Below are 16,805 nucleotides of genomic sequence, written 5' to 3'. Positions count from 1 at the left end.
ACACAACAAAAGTAACCACACCGAATGTTATTTTACTTAAAGACTATAATTTTACTCTAATTAAAGACACAAACGTACATTAAAGTACACAAAGAAAGGAAAAGAATAACCAAATTTGTCTTATTTTTGGGGGGCTCGTTTCCCATTTAAGATGTGTATAGGTATGTCTATTATAACTTTCTTTAATGATTTTTATTTTCTATAAGTTAATCTCATCATGTATTGTAGATTTAATATAAATATTGACTAACGTGTAATAGTATTACAATATGTAAACATAAGCATAATACATGTTACTGTCGTAATACATCAGGCTACACTTTCATAAATATTCAAAACTTTCATAGCTGACCTTTATATATAAAATATTTATATACATTTTGATTTAAAGATACATGTTGTAAGAGCTAAATCTGCCTAATGCAGGTCTTTCTTTTGGTCTCAAATGTATTATGTGTAGGATAAAGCACAAGACTTAGGTTATGCTGGGGAAAGAAAGACTGAAGAAAATAACCCAGGTCGAGGTTTTTCTTTCCGGTTCTTTTTTCTGAAGCCTTTCCTCCCCAACATAACCGAAGTCGAGGACTTTATTTTGCTTATAAACCGGCTATGTTTACATATACGTAAAATGAGAATATCCCAGAATTCCAGTAAGAAAAGTCTTATATCATGTTTTCTTATGGGAAAAAAAACTACGGAAGAATAATCCGTAATAGGTTTAAAGACACACTTCCAAATTCCCCTGTATGTATTAAAAGCCGCAAGTTATACCGGGCATAGAGTATACCCCAAAGATCAAAGATAGTTACCGTTATAGGTTTATAAAAGTTATTAGAAAATTATTCACATAACACGCCCAACTCTTTAAACCATCGGGTGGTTGTGATTTTAACAGATCCAAACACGATTGCCATTAAATAGTTTAATTTAAAAGTGACCAATCGAGACTTTGTTTATTTATGTAACAACGGTATTGCAATGATAATTAATCGAGACTACGCCTTTTTTTTCAAACAGTCTTAACTTCGCTCAGAATGAACTAATTTGACTGAAATTTTCAATATATTCCTTCTTCAGTGTCTATTCTTAACTATTATAGAGAGAACTGTCAACCCTTTCTCTAAATTTTACACAATGCATCTTTAATATACCACGGTGTCTGCTTGTTAATCAAATAAATCTCAGCAGCTGTTTACGTGTACTGTTTGTACGGTCTGTGTTTTGTTGTGTACAGTTGCCTATGAGAAATAATTTAAGAATAAGATGTGTTAAGGAAGTAAGTGACAACCAGACAATTCAATCTGTGTGTGCCATAACAACACATCAAATTGTAAGTTCTGGGCTCTACTTATCTTATAATAGTTTGATTTCGCATTAATACCAGACATTTTCAAATGAACCGCGTTAAAATTGTAACTGATCAGAGTTACATGTGAAGATTGTCTGTCCAGAAGGTGTGTCCAGAAGATCTGTCATTGAGTCAATTGGCGTAGTTTAGATTCCCCGCATGTGCGTGACAAGGAGTAGGGTCGCCTGTCCTCATGTTTTCAACCACAGCTAAAGACCCTTACGCGCAAACGAATTATTGTACTAACATTGGTTTATTTGTTAGTTTCTAAATGACCTAGTTTGTTTCGATGTTAAACTCTCTCTCTCTCTCTCTCTCTCTCTCTCTCTCTTTCTCTCTCTCTCTCTTGCGCTTTTTAACACCACCTAAGGTGAACTGAACATGGCTGTCATCTATGTAAGCTGTGCTGTTGATCCCACGATAGTGTATGACAAGGTATGGGATAGCACGCTTAACATCTTTCTAGGGTTGTCCTGTTTCCTGAGCAATTCAGAGTGCTACTTAATAGAAATTGTTATTTGGGTCGAATAATTAAACCAGAAGTTATTTTATTGAAGTATGATGAGTTTCAAGATATTTGTCGTGTATGGTTGAATAGACAAATTTCATTAGTGATTTGGTTAAATTGACTGGGGTTACCACAAACACCAATTCTATTGTTCAATTTCCACTATCGTGTCACTTTATTGTCTCCCCTTTGTGTTTGCTAGGAATTAAATATATATAAACCATTGATCCCCTACGGTCCCTTTCACAAATCAAATCAAATATATGCTTTAACAAATATATACGCCAGATTTTCATGAGGACAATTTGATTGCTGACACTCGTGTTTTTAATTATCTATATGATATCAAAGCACAATACTTGTTTTCTTCTTTCATTGTTTGGCGTCATTTAAGTAAATGATTGTCTTTTTTTATGTATTTAAAATGAGATTTTTTTAAACAGACGGCTAGGAGTTCAAGTGATTATTTTCATTTTTAATATATAACCCTAATGGATAGATAACAAAATATGTCCGTCACATAGATTAGGGATAGCTATTTCGGGAAAATTGATGGATCAATTCTGGACAACAGTGTTACTGTTTCAAAGTTCCACTTGTTTGATTCTTTGATGTATTAAAGAAATATAATCTTTAATATCAATCAGCTGAAATAATTAAAAGTGATTCTTTTACTGTCTCTTTGTAGTGTGTATTTTGGGGGCTTTATCATTATACCAATATCACTATCAGTTTGTTTAACATCCGCCTTTAGTGCAGACCTTTTCATTATCAATATAAACCATATAATGAATGTATGATTGACCCTCAAGTTGTAGAAAGGAGTGTTTCTCGAGGTTCAGTATAAACTTACTTACCCTCTATACTAATTACATCTAAACAGTCATTATCTACCATATCAAATAAAATACAGGTTCTAAGCGGTTATTATTCTTTCCTGATAATAAGATCTAAACTTGACATGTTTGTTTGGTGGTATTTATGAGCTTTCTCTGCCGACTCCTTATTCATACAATGTGAAAGTTCTTCAATCGGAATTTCAATATGTGATGTTTATAGAAGTAAAAAATAAAATAGACCTATACCTTACAGGATTATCTGATGATTACATGTTTTGCTTATATAAATCTGATTAAAATAAAAATCTATATTTCGTTTCGTTTATTTTTTACTTTCGATGCCTCCCACCCCACTAAAAACGAAACGAAAAAGGATCTGTGTTTTTATCAGATTGTACTTATCCCTGGAAAGCTAGGACAAGAACAATAGTTGACGTGGTCCAAATATTCACACAACATTAAAATATTACCGTATAGTATTAAACCAAAATATTACCGCAGTATTAAATCAAAACATTAAAATATAACCTTAGTATTAAATCAAAACTTTAAAAGTATTACCGTATTACCGTAGTATTAAACCAAAACATTAAAATATTACCTTAGTATTAACCACAACATGAAAATATTAGCGTAGTATTAAACCACAGCTTTAGAATATTACCGTAGTATTAAACCAAAACATTAAAATATTACCGTAGTATTAAACCACAACATTGAAATATTACCGTAGTATTAAATCCAAACATTAAAATATTACTGTAGTATTAAACCAAAACATTAAAATATTACCGTATTACCGTAGTATTAACCAAAACATTGAAATATTACCGTAGTATTAACCACAATATTAAAATATTACCGTAGTATTCAACCACAACATTAAAATATTACCCTAGTATAAAACCAAAACATTTAAATATACCGTAGTATTAAACCACAATATTGAAATATTACCATAGTATTTAACCAAAACATAAAAATATTACCGTAATATTAAACCATAACAATATTACCTTAGTATTAAACCAAAACATTAAAATATTACCCTATAGTATTAAACCAAAACATTAAATTTTTACCGTAGTATTAAACCAAAACATTGAAATATTACAATAGTATTAAACCACAACTTATTTCCCGGTTATCTTATCTTTCTACAGTATAACGTAATAACTAATAATTTTTCCTACCAAAGATATCATATATTAAATAAAAATTCTTTTGTTGTTCTGTATGAAAACTAGATTGTTTATGATCAAATGGTTTCAGATAGCATACGAATGACGTTATATCACTATTTCTATAATAATTCCATTCTGTTGTTTTCTGTTGTGGATAGCTTGGAATTAAGGAATTTAATGGACTATGTTAAGACTTGCGAGAGTGTATGTTATCAGTCCTTACATATTAGACTTGGAATAATTATTGACAGGACGATGCTATTTATTTACATTTGGTTTGTGGCTAAGCTTAGAAAATGTGTTGAAAATGCTATCAATTTGTTTTGAAATTATGTATGCTTTCCATTATAAGCAATTTTATGGTCATTTTGTATAGTGTAATCTGTAATAATTTAAATCGTCATAAATTAAAATTAGTTTTATTTTGTTTTATAGTGAAATCTGTAATTTATATCAAATTAGTTTTATTTTGCAGTTACTAAGTAAACATGTTATATTAAGCCTTGACATGGAATAACCCGAGTACAAGGATTGATTAATCAGGATTGACATTTTCTGTGGTAGCATTTATAGGTTATCTGTAGACAAATCTTATTAAAATTATACATTGATCTCTACTCAGACAATAAAACATGTTATTTCCATTCCTGGTCTCTCTAGTGCTGTTAAAAGTGGAATGATTACGTTTATTTGTTTAGTCTACAATGTGATATCGACAACCAACAATTGAACATCGATTTGTGTATAAAGCCAACTCATCATGAAAACTTTATTTGAATACCAGATATATCATGGATTTTAGCTGAGTTTGGGCGGAAAGTTTTCCATGTAGGGAATAATTTTTTTGTATTTAACGGGTTCAACAACCCCCAAAAGAGATTATTTTTCTAGATATATTTTCCTAGGTTTGATTGTATATGTATATCATCGATTTTAAAATTAAATTCTAAATTGACCAACCATTTGTCTATGTTCTTTTGTTATTACACACGGTGAATGAAATTTATCAAATGCACATTTCAATCCTTCATCAATAATGAATCCTAGTTTTTCAACAAATAAATTTTTATAACATAGATTATAATGACATTAAGATTTGTATTGGGAGTTGTATCCGGATTTCATAATTTTTATGCTTTTTTTATTTATTCTAGGAAAATGGACAAAATTGTGAAAGCCGCCAAAGAATCTCACAATTTTTACCAGGGCTTTACTCTCCATCGTGAAAAAGAGAAAGAATCGGATTCCGAACCCTTGCTGGTTTTCAACAAGAGACTTTTTACTTCACATACAAGTGCCGTAGTTATTACAAACGAAGCTCGAAAAATAATGGCGCGGAACGCCGCAGCTGGGAATGAAGACGTTCCAAGAACATTATCCAGAACGGAGCTCAGAGCCATGAAAAGTGTCGTGGAAGGACTCAAATTGATCCACAAGGGACAAGATCACGTTAAAGATGCACTTAGTTTGGTCGTTACTTATGAAACGTTCAACCAACACGAATACGTTACCAAATCAGCCGATGAATCCGAATCGTCTTGTTATTACGTATTAAACGGAGCCGTGGAGGTTACGTACGATATGAATTGTGGAAAGAGTCGTAGTGTTTATCAGCCGAACATTCTATATAATCACGGTACTGGGGAGTATATTGGACTGGTTTCTCCAGAAGGTACAGAAGACGATCTCTCGCCACCCGCCACTATGTATACCCGAGAACACAGCCAGTTTATCCGCATCAATCGCAACAAATTTCATGAAGTAGTAGAACATATTGTCGAGGTTTTATCAGAGGAAAAACGACAATTTCTGTCCAGTAATAAATGTAAATTGTCAATTCCCTGTGAAATTATTGGAAAGATAATTGGTAAATTGACAAAACAGGTAGAATTATTGTCTATTTCAAAGTTATATTATGATGTCAAAAATTATTAAGATTTCAAAATATTAGAAAATACGATACCATCTGCTTACCTTCTGCCATATGCAACTCTTATATCAAATGTGATATTTTGTTTTTTGATATTGTTTTTGATTTCCAAAGCACTTCTGACACAGTATATGAACCGGATTTGTTTTCCAGGAATATCCTCCTAACAAAGTTCTTATACACCAAGGTGAAATGTCGGACGAGATCTTTCTGATTGCTTCTGGTATGTATACATCAGTTATGGGTATAAATCTTTCGCTGATTAAAACTGGTTAGCAAGACACTTGTATTAGTTTTTAAAAAATATTGTACATACCAAAGCGACCAAGATTATAGAGTCCTTCTGAATCTGAATTGTCAAATGATGGACGAAAACTGAAGAAGAACTGTTATATTTAGAATGAAAAGATAGGTTGGAAGTGGCCATATATTGATATTTAGAGTCTCAACGTTGCGTCTAAGTAGCTGATATTTGTTAATTGTATCTTTATGTATAATATTATTTTAGGGAGATGTCGATTATCAAGAGAAATAACCTTACCAGATACACAGAAGACCGTGAAATTTGTTGTTGGAATTCTTGATTCGGGTAAGTGTATTGGTTGATTTAATGTGTCAGTTTGTGGCAGACCTACATTTTTAGAGGCCCTAAAGCTTAAAATTTTCTGGGGGCCCTTCGCAACCAACAACGAGATCTGTGTATTTATTTCGGTGGGGTTGTTCCTTTTAAGAAAAAAAACGTTAATTAAAACCTCGTCGAATTCATCCATTAACTTTACTATTCTAAGCAGTAACGGTTCCACCAATAGCGTAGACATGAACATTAGTTTCATAGTAGATCCATCCCAGTTCATCAATCGGCAGTTTGGGTAAACAAAGTAAAACCCCCAAGAATTCTGCTTACGCTACCGCAATGGAGTTAGTGGAGATTGCCTATCACGAATCGAGTAGATGTTGCTCCATCACGAATCGCAGACAGCTTGTATACAGCCCCATCACTAATCGTTTACAGCTTGCTCCATCACTAACCGTATGCAGCTTACCTCATCACTAACCGTAGAGAGCTATCCCCGATTTCTGCTCTCCTATCACCAAAACAGCAGTGTGATTTTGTTTTTCTTGTAGGTGATTTTTTTGGAGAAGAGTGTATACTTGATAGAAATGTTAGTTACTGCCAGGCTGTTACCACAACTCCTACCATTTGCTATAAATTACATAGGTGAGAACAATTTTCCTTGGACATTCTTTTTTTTGGGAGTGGGGGTTGCATGGCCGAATGGCTAAGGTGGACGCGTTGCATCACAAGGTCTGTCACCGAGTCAAATGGGGTGGTTTCGATTCCCCGCTTGAACGTGACTAGGAGTAGGGTCGCCTGTACAACCTCGTGAGTTTTCTCCGGCCCCCCCCCCCCACTGCCAAAGATCCCCACGTGCAAGCGAATTAATGAAATAAAATTGAAACATATGTTAGTCCCGAAATGACCTAGTTTGTGTCGAGTCTCTATGGAAGCATGTCTCTATGTAAGAATGGCATTACCACTCCACTATTCGTTTCTTACTTCGGTTCAAAGATACAATAGAATTTTTAAATTATTTTAATGAAATGGTAATCTAACACGTAATGCAAACGCCCTGTTTTCTCATCATAGATCTGCACTAGAAATTGTTCAGAAAGAATGTCTCAGGAATCTCATCAGCCAGTCTAGAAACGAGTACCCGGATGATGGTGAACTCTTTGAGAAAGGTCACAATTCTTGTGTATGGAATTCCTACAAACACCGTCAGATAAAAACATCATTAGAAGAACAGGGGAAGCTGCAATATCTATTTGTTTCAAACTCTAAACGTGTTAGATATAAATCATTATCATCAGAGTAAGTATTAATTTAGACTTATGGAAGTGGAAGAAGATTGTCCACAGACTTTAGGGGGATTGGATGGCCGATTGGTTAGCACGCGCGCGCTGTATCATACGGTCTGTCATTGAGTCAACTGGCGGGGTTTCGATTCCCCGGTTGTACGTGACAAGGAGTAGGGTCGCCTGTCCAACCTCGTGGGTTTTCTCCGGGTCCTCTGGTTTCCTCCCACCGCTAAAGACCCCTACGCGCAAGCGAATTATAGAAATAAAATTAAACCATATGTTGGTCCCGAGTTGACCTAGTTTGTGTCGAGTGGACGTTAAACCCCATTTCTCTCTCTCTCTCTTTCTCTCTCTCTCTCTCCACAAAATTTACAGGTAATGTTCAAGAAATGAAAGGGGATTCAACGTCCTAATGGTCTGCATAACCGGTATAATGATGACGGACATACGCCATGCAGTGTGCTATGAAGGAAATTTTGTCCGGACAGCGACGCCACGGTCTACTCTTATTTCGAATTCCAACTGTCAAATGGTGTTAAACGCATACAAATCTGCTGAGTGGCTTTTCTCTTATTATAGTTTTTGTCGATTTTTGATATTGTTTTAGGTTGTCCTGATTTGTTACTCTAATTACATATATTTTTTAAAGGACAATATTTAACTTTCTGTTTCGTTTATTTTGCATATTACATAGTAATTTATACAGAGAAAATATGTATCGCTTTATGGAAAATGGCGGGAGATATAAGCCAATCTGTAGAAGAGCTCAATCTGCTATTACAATAAACACATCTAAACAACACGAGCTACCACCACGTGCCACAACAGTTCTTGGCACAGTGACGTCAGACGTCGGCGAAAACAGCTTCCTTGACGAAGCAAATGATGGTTTGTATGCCTATATTAATTAATACCAGGCTGGTTAGTGTAAAATATAATATAATGCCCTCTACCCTTGTTGAAATCTGCAGTTGGCTCTAACTTTTAGACTTTACCGAGTATGTCTGCCCTCCATTGGGGTCATTCTCCAGTACCAGAAGTTCTGTGCTAAAGATAGAACCCCAACTACCGTCAAAATTCATTTACACATTTCTGTGAAATAAACTACGAACTGCGAATATCAATTTAATAAATCATTAATTAGAAGAAATTAAAAACAAATATGATAATTGTATTTGATGAAACTTAAAATCTTTTAATCTGTAATTTCCAGCCCAAAATCTCCGGTGCGTAATAATTAATTTCTCAAACTTTCTTTTTAGGCTTGGATGTGAAAGCATCTGCTGAGAAAAGAGATGAAACGTTAAACGTGAAGTTTCCAACGGAAGTTTCCACTTTATTAGAAAGACAGGTACGTTGTGTATGACGTTATTGAAAAAGACATTCTGCGGTTTTATAATGTTATCATATTTCTGACGATCATCCCAACTGCCGTTATTGATTGAGGATTTGAGTCAGTGACTATAAGGACAATGATTTAGTTATATTCTGATGTGTTGTAATGTAGTTCCTGTTGTGTCATTCTGTGGCCTGGAGGGACCGGAACCCGCAAACTACACAAATGTTCAAGTGTATTGCATCATGTAGACCCATAAGAGATTTGTAATGTGACCTTAAATTAATCGCCTAGAAACTTAATCGTCTAGACTCCTTGGAGGTAGCAAATCAACGACCTTCGCTTCCTCTAAACCTGTGTAAACCAGTTCATATTTCAGCAAATAGAGATGATAGAATTATGATTTTTCCAAGATATATTACAGGTTTTTCGATCAATTGGAGAGTTGACTGGGAAATGAACATAAATATTTACATATAAGTTGATTTAAAAAATAGTTATTTGGATAAAGTGTTAAAAGTATAAAAACTGAGCGCAGGCACAGTTACAGTATGCAGGGGGGGGGGGGGCGTCACTGAAGCTTTTGCCCTGGGTCGCCACAGACTTGAGAGGGCCCTGCATGCATGATGTAAAACGACAATAACAATACGTTTAATCATTATCAAGTTTATGCGTGAATCGTTAATCTGTTTTAGGTTCCAAAAGAACGATTAAGGAAAATCATTAAAAAGGGAAATACGGTAAGATCAAATATATGTCCTTTTTAACGTACCATGATTAGCTGGTAGTGTCATTATTAATTGAATATCTTCCAAACAGAAAACGTTTTTCAAATACTTTTAACATTGTGAACAATTCTATTCCATTTAACACATTTTTCTGTTAATATTTTGTAATGTTATATTTATCCACGGAAACGCTGGCTATAAGGAGTGATGAATATTTCCAAATCTTGAACCATAGGGTGTCCATCTTGGAACTTCCAGTCCATATCCGGTTTATGTGCCTGTATGTCATGATTGACTGATGATAACTTCTATTCCTTTGCAACCATAGAACCGCGAATCGCCGATCTAGACAAATCTTTGCATACAGGACAGTAGGTGTTCTATCGTGGAATACCTAATCAAGATACTATATGTGTAGCCAAACCAAGAGCAATGTGTATATCCCCGAATCTTCAAATTATGTTTCTTTTACAATAATTTATATATAAACAGGAACCTGATAGTAAAGAGTTAGTAAAACTTCTGGCAGAAAATGTGGATTTGGGTCGACAATTAAAGATGGCATGGGAAGATCACGAGAAGGAAAATACCGGATTTACTGTAAGTATTTAATTGTTTTTTATTCACTATCCACCGAGTCGGTTCGCCTCGATATATTCCACTATTTAATGTTCAGAATACATTCCTGACCAATGACCCCGTATTTTTCTCTCGCTACTCCTTTCTACGGTTGAAGGTTAATGTAGACAGTTACTATAATATATTTAAAGTCAAAATAGAACAAAAATACAGTCAGATTTGACCAAAAATTATTTTAGTTGCATTTGATCATTTTTTACATAATTATTACTTTTGTGGTTCTATATTTTGTAGAAGACAGGCGTATTGGCTACCATGACAACAGAAGATATTGTACGTAAAGCCAAGGCATTAGCTGAGAAACAGTCCACAAACATCCACAGTAACGAAGCCAGTGATGATGACGATGATAGGTAAGGCTGCTATTCTTTCCGGCGTGGTTCCACCTTATCAGTGGTGCAGAACGGAGGGCCTGGCAAGGGACAATGTATAGTCTTCATGATGTGACATTGGCGTGCACGTAAAATATCCCTCGAGAGTTGAAATTCGAAATAAAAGTAGGCCGTAGGCAAAAATTCCCTCATAACACTCTGTATTGCGTAGGACTGTTTTCATTAGCCCAGTCGGAGCAGAAGTTTAGGAAGTTAAACTCTATTTCATTTCAATCTGTGACCTTCAGAGTCCGGAAAGGTATATGGTTTTTGGGTACGGTAGCATATAATCAAAGTCGGACAATAATAGTCAGAATCGTTAGCACTTGTACTGAAGAACAAATGTTAACAGGACCAAATCGGGAAATAAATAAAAAAAATGTTTGGCTTTCATTCCCCACCCTAATATATTTTAATATCTAGAGATACATGTTATAAATGCTCGGTTCTTCAGTTGTGGGGCGGGGGGGGGGGGGGTCCAATGGTTAGCGCGTACAAGGTCTGTCACTAAGTCAACTGGCGTGGTTTCGACAAGGAGTGGGGTCGCTTGTCCAACCTCGTGGGTTTTCTCTGGGTCCTTTGGCGGTTCCTCCCACTGCTATATGTTAGTCCCGAAATGACCTAGTTTGTGTGTGTGTGTGTGTGTGTGTGTGTGTGTGTCTCTCTCTCTCTCTCTTTCTCTCTAGTTGTGCTATAGAGACATGATTATAACATTTGAGCTCTTCAGTTTAACTAGTTTTAAAGCTGTAAAAATGATTTACAGTTTGACAAGTAAGATGTAAATACCATAGATAATAAGTAATGTAAATATTGACTGTCTCCTATAAAGAAATCATATTGTCAATATCGTGATATAATAATACAATACAAACATATTATACACTCTAAAATTATATGCCGCTACATTTACACAAAATACACTCCCATGTTTTTATATACAGAACTGTAGGGAGTGTGTTATTTTTGGGGGGTTTGAAGCATTGGGGACGAACTCTATCGATATTCGGCGTTCCGTGACCTTCCGTTTCGGAGTTATACCCTCTTTCCCGAAAAGCCTGTGAACGCGATAGGCGCTACAGTTTTTAACGGGATTTTGTTTTCAAATTTGGCGTGAAGCATTGAATTGTTGGATGAACCCTGTTGATTTGGTGGAAAACATTGGGATTGGAGAAGAGTTTTTGGACTTTCTGTTCTAGAGATATTTTACATGTCCGGAAAAGCTTGTGAACACGATATAAATTAGATTTCTTGAAGACCTAAAGGGTCCTTATTGAATTTGGTGAACATCCGAGTTTTTCTTGCTGTCTATGGTAATTGTCTTTTGTTTGAGACATAAATGTTGTGTGGGTGTATTGCGCGGCGATATTTAACCATGATACAGCAAGGTTACAAATGATCATAACCCATTTAGACCCACTGACAACATTATGTGGCCAAATATATTTCTCCCACTTGTGTTGACTCGCGTAAGGGCGTTTACACAAATTTTATAGTGTATAGATATCGAGATTTTTACTACTAGTTTATGACATGTAAGGTACAAGATATCTTTTCTCGTTCTCCTTTAAAATAATTTAAATCAAACGCCTTTCTTCAATAGGACTCAAGTAGGTGTATAAGTAGGCCATACTTCATAACCGTATTTTATTTTATTTGAATATTGCCACGTATTTGAAAAAAAAACCCTCTTTAATTTCAGTCCAGTTTCTATCAAAAGAATGTTAGTCTGTTGCCCTTTGGTCCGTTGGTACCTCAGCATCGTCCTGTATGCACTCTAAAGAGTTAAGTTCTTAACCGATTTACATTAACGTTTCCGTACTATTTATTATTGAAAATGTAGTTCCCGAGTTATTGCCTTTGGCTAAGTGATTATTGCGCACCCCATGGAGAACAGTTCCCAATCGGAGGATCACTATGGATTACCCCAACAACAATTCCACAGATATTGCCCTGATCATTTATAACAAACACACACCACAGTGTCGCATCACATTTTCAGAAGCCTGTATTATTGACATACTGATGGAACAGAATTATTTTAACCCGATATGTATTGCCCATGTCCGTCAGTCAAACGTCTTGTAAATACTTTGCAGGTCAGAGTTTTTGCAACTTTTGTTCAAATTTGTTAGACTCATTTAGCGACTCATAGTTTTGAAGTTTCTGTCCATGAAATTGAAATCTTGCCACCCTGCGATTTCTGTTTAAAATAACTCAGATTCTGGAGCTATCCCTCAAGACTTGAAACTTTAAAAGTGGGACAACCTATATAAAAAGCCCGGAAGACTAAGCTTGTGGGTATGTAATTCATTGTCTGGCAACCTATTTCTAAAGAATTACTGAATCTTTTTAATTTTTACAGATGGAACACAGTACTTCATGAGGAGAACAGAAATGCTAAGATACATATCGCTGCAAACAAATATCGTGTAGCGGTGCTGAAGAGAAAAATGAACATTTTAGCCCGGCGAAAACAAAAAGAGTCTTCGGAGAACATCAATAGTAAAACATCCCAGGAACATTCAAAAGAATCGCCTCTCATACAGTTCGCATTAACAAGAACTGCACCGAGCTCCGTAGAAAATGACCAAATGTCTGAGAGTTCATTACAGCGCGACGAAATGCCACACATAACAAATACATACGAAAAAAAGACTGATGAAAGATTAAGCTCAATAAAAGAACCGAGTGTCTTTAATTCTAGACCAACGACTTCCAGCTATGAAACAAGACGACCTCGAAGAGTGTCTTTTGGTAGTGATATAAAGAAGGATCCGCCTCCACCAAGTGCTGTCACCGTGCATGAAAATTTAAGAAAAATTCCTTGCAGTAGAATAAATATAACTGGCGGGAAAAATAAGAATCCTCAGGTAGATTTGAGAAAAATAATTACAAAAGATACTATACCAAAACTTTAAAGGGGCAGACCAGATTTCGTATGCAAATATTTGATTACCATGGCGAATCCTTCAAATTCCGAATGAAAATATTGATCATACTGATCCCTTTATGGTGGCCTTATGTTTGAACTGAATAAAACTTCAGCTTCAGATCAATACAATACGTTGTAGCCCAGGAGTGATTGGGATACTTGGAAGAGGGGAAGAGTAGTTGAGTAAGTCGGTCATAGGTTCATTCTATATTATATGTGGTATTTTTATTTTCACAAATTTGCACAATAATTCTTCTTCTTTTTTTCCGAACGAAAACCATGCACTCCGAAGCATGAAAAATAACTAACTTTACTGATTTTGTTGTTACAGGAAATGCCTTTTGTAAGAACAGAAATTAACAAAGATGATCTGCCAACATCTTCCGCCATTACGTCTACTGATTATAGACGACGACATCATTCATTCTCTTCATCTCTAACACAGGTATGTTCAAGTCCCAATATCAACTGTTGTTCTCCGTAGCTTTGATTTTTCTTGTGTCCATAAACTCCTACCTGTGAACTGGGTGGGGCGTCAGATACCAATTGATACGACAGGTATCAGTTCTGCATTGTTCAAATATATTGTCTAAACATGTATTAACCATGATTTTCGGGCCGTGGCGTGATCGTGCCTACGATAAGAGGTCAGACGTTGGACGTCCTGACGGCATCAGCTGTTCTCTCTGTTCCCTGATTTAATCTCCTGTTGGAGAAAAACACAAGTACACCCGGTCCAAAACAGATTGTTTCGAACAGTTGCACTTATTCTACAAGGGACGTAACTCTGTCGGTTGTCCCGAGGTTATTTTCCATGCAGGCGAAGTGCCTCTAGCTCTGAAATGCCTTGACAAATCATCTGACTATCGCATCACTTTTTAATCACCGCGTCTTCTAAGGCCGCTATCCGTTAGCTACCCTCGGGAGTAGGGACACCAATATTATCATATTGGCTAACCCCGATGGACTTCAGGCCGGAAAGATTGCAGAAGATTGCTATGAAGCTCAACCATATGGCAGTTGTGGCTTGGCTACAACCAAGGGAAGCTAACGGTTTTTATAATTATGTGGATTTACCTAAGGTACGTTCATTTTTATAGCGATAATGACTCTTTAATATGCGCATTTTATATGTTTTTTCAGGAAAAACCTGAAAGACCCAAAACAAGTACAGGTGTACGGTATAGGAGTATCAGTTCGTTAATGAATCGTAAATATCATATAGAACCTTCAACGGTTAAACATATATCAAAATCATAGCATATTCACATGTATTATATAAAAATTTGCTATATATACTATTCAAAAAAAGTAGGGGATATTTGATTTTTAAGTGTTATTAAAGTCACCTAATGAAACTGACGAAGAAACAAATGACAAAATGAAATGAAGTTCACATTCATCGATTTATTCCAAATGATCGTTAGACTAAGTAAGGCACAGACTGACCATTATAAGGGTAAAATGATACCCGGGGTCAAACAGCAAAGTTACCACAGCATCACAACCAAGTCAGTAACGGGTAAATCCTCCTCTGTTTGCCAAACAAGCATTGATCCGACGTGGCATACTCCTAATGAGACGTCTAAGGTCATTTTGGTCCAGATTGTCCCATTCCTGTTGCAACGCAGCAACAAGTTCTTGGACATTGGCAGGACGTTGTTGACGTTGACGTAACCTCTGTCCAAGCATGTCCCAGACATGCTCGATGGGGGAGAGGTCGGGACTCAGTGCTGGCCAAGGTAGTGTGGTGATGTTCTGTTGTTGGAGGTAACCTGTAACGATCCTGGCCCTGTGACATCTTTCGTTGTCATCCTGGAAGATGAAACGGCGGCCATGACGTCGTGCGAACGGCACAACATGGACTGCCAAGATGTTGTCCCGGTAGTACTGGCCTGTAACACGCCCTGCAACAACATGTAAAGCCGTTCTTCCAGCAACAGTGATGCCTCCCCACACCATAACAGAACCACCCCCAAATCGATAATGTCTGATGACGTTAACGTCTTGGAAGCGCTCGTTTCGACGACGCCACACCCTCCTACGTCTGTCCAAAAAATCAACAGTGAACCTTGACTCATCTGAAAACATCACATTGCTCCAGCGTCGATTATCCCAGTGTTGACGATCCCTACACCAACGACGTCTTGCCTGAATGTGATGATCTCTCAAACAAGGGATCACGCGAGGACGTCGGGCGCGAAGGTGACCCCTATGCAGTCGATTCCGAATCGTCTGGACACTCACTCTCACACCAGTGTCTGTTTGAAGACGAGCGCTGATCTGATTTGCTGTGATGACACGATTTCTCAAGGCCAAGGTACGGATAAATCGATCCTGGGCTTGAGTTGTCGCCCTTGGTCGACCTGAGCGTGGTCTGTCCTGTACAGATTGTGTATCACGGTATCTGGACCATAGCCTGCTTATGACAGACTGAGAAACATTCATCGTCCGCACCACAACCGCCTGTGTTGTGCCGATCTGTAGCATGCCAAGGGCACGTAACCTTTCATTTTGGGTAAGCCGACGCATATCAAAATTTGTTTTCTGGTCACTAAAACAATTAAACTGATGTTTCCACCCTGGAATTCAATGCCACAATGACTGTAACATTCAAAGTCAGAGTCGTGCAAATCTTGGGTTGGACCCCCATGATGATCCCAAGCATCACCTGCATTCCATGCGGTAGCTATTGGTGCGTTTGGGCGTCACATGTAACTGGAAATGTTTCTTTTGTTAGGTTCTATAGTGACTTTTTTCGTAGTCATTTGCATATTTTAGTATTATGCCCCCAAAATCAAATATCCCCTACTTTTTTTGAATAGTATATTACCTTATAGTACTAAAATAAATGATTAAATTATAATAAAAAATGTTACATTTAATATATAGTTGGACTTGGGAATTGGGGTAAGAATGGCGGAGGCGATAAAATTGGGTATCCTGTTTCCGCCCCTCGTTTCTTCTGGTCGTCGTCTCTTCTTTTATACTGTTTGAAACCCCAATAACTTTGAATATACGTTCTTTATCACCGCTACTCACCATATCAACACCATCCTCACATATTTAAGTAGCTTATCGCAATCTGATTAACTCGCCAACATTTTGTCAATCAATTTTGTATTGGATT

General features: G+C 36.5%; 1 protein-coding gene across 1 annotated transcript; it reads left to right on the top strand.

Annotated features, from left to right (window-relative positions):
- Positions 1–5,690: 5,690 nt before the first annotated feature.
- On the top strand, positions 5,691–15,178 carry LOC126828124 (uncharacterized). The gene is made up of 13 exons (XM_050557704.2): positions 5,691–5,763; positions 5,963–6,032; positions 6,318–6,398; positions 6,935–7,028; positions 7,458–7,682; positions 8,364–8,557; positions 8,932–9,020; positions 9,701–9,745; positions 10,226–10,333; positions 10,607–10,725; positions 13,106–13,613; positions 14,007–14,120; positions 14,819–15,178. Exons 2-13 carry the CDS (start codon positions 6,002–6,004, stop codon positions 14,933–14,935), a joined length of 1,725 nt encoding a protein of 574 aa, XP_050413661.2. The 5' UTR covers positions 5,691–5,763; positions 5,963–6,001; the 3' UTR covers positions 14,936–15,178.
- Positions 15,179–16,805: the final 1,627 nt, after the last annotated feature.

Source organism: Patella vulgata, chromosome 7 (assembly GCF_932274485.2).
Source record: "Patella vulgata chromosome 7, xgPatVulg1.2, whole genome shotgun sequence".
Lineage (NCBI taxonomy): Eukaryota > Metazoa > Mollusca > Gastropoda > Patellidae > Patella > Patella vulgata.
This window is presented reverse-complemented; position numbering and strand designations above follow the sequence as displayed.

What these genes read in the sequence shown, in the direction of transcription:
- LOC126828124 (XM_050557704.2), top strand. Translation starts at nt 6,002, where the DNA reads ATGTCGGACGAGATCTTTCTGATTGCTTCTG. An exon ending in CCTTGACGAAGCAAATGATG is followed by an intron (nt 8,558 to 8,931) that starts GTTTGTATGCCT and finishes CTTTCTTTTTAG; the next exon opens with GCTTGGATGTGAAAGCATCT. An exon ending in AGGAAAATACCGGATTTACT is followed by an intron (nt 10,334 to 10,606) that starts GTAAGTATTTAA and finishes TATATTTTGTAG; the next exon opens with AAGACAGGCGTATTGGCTAC.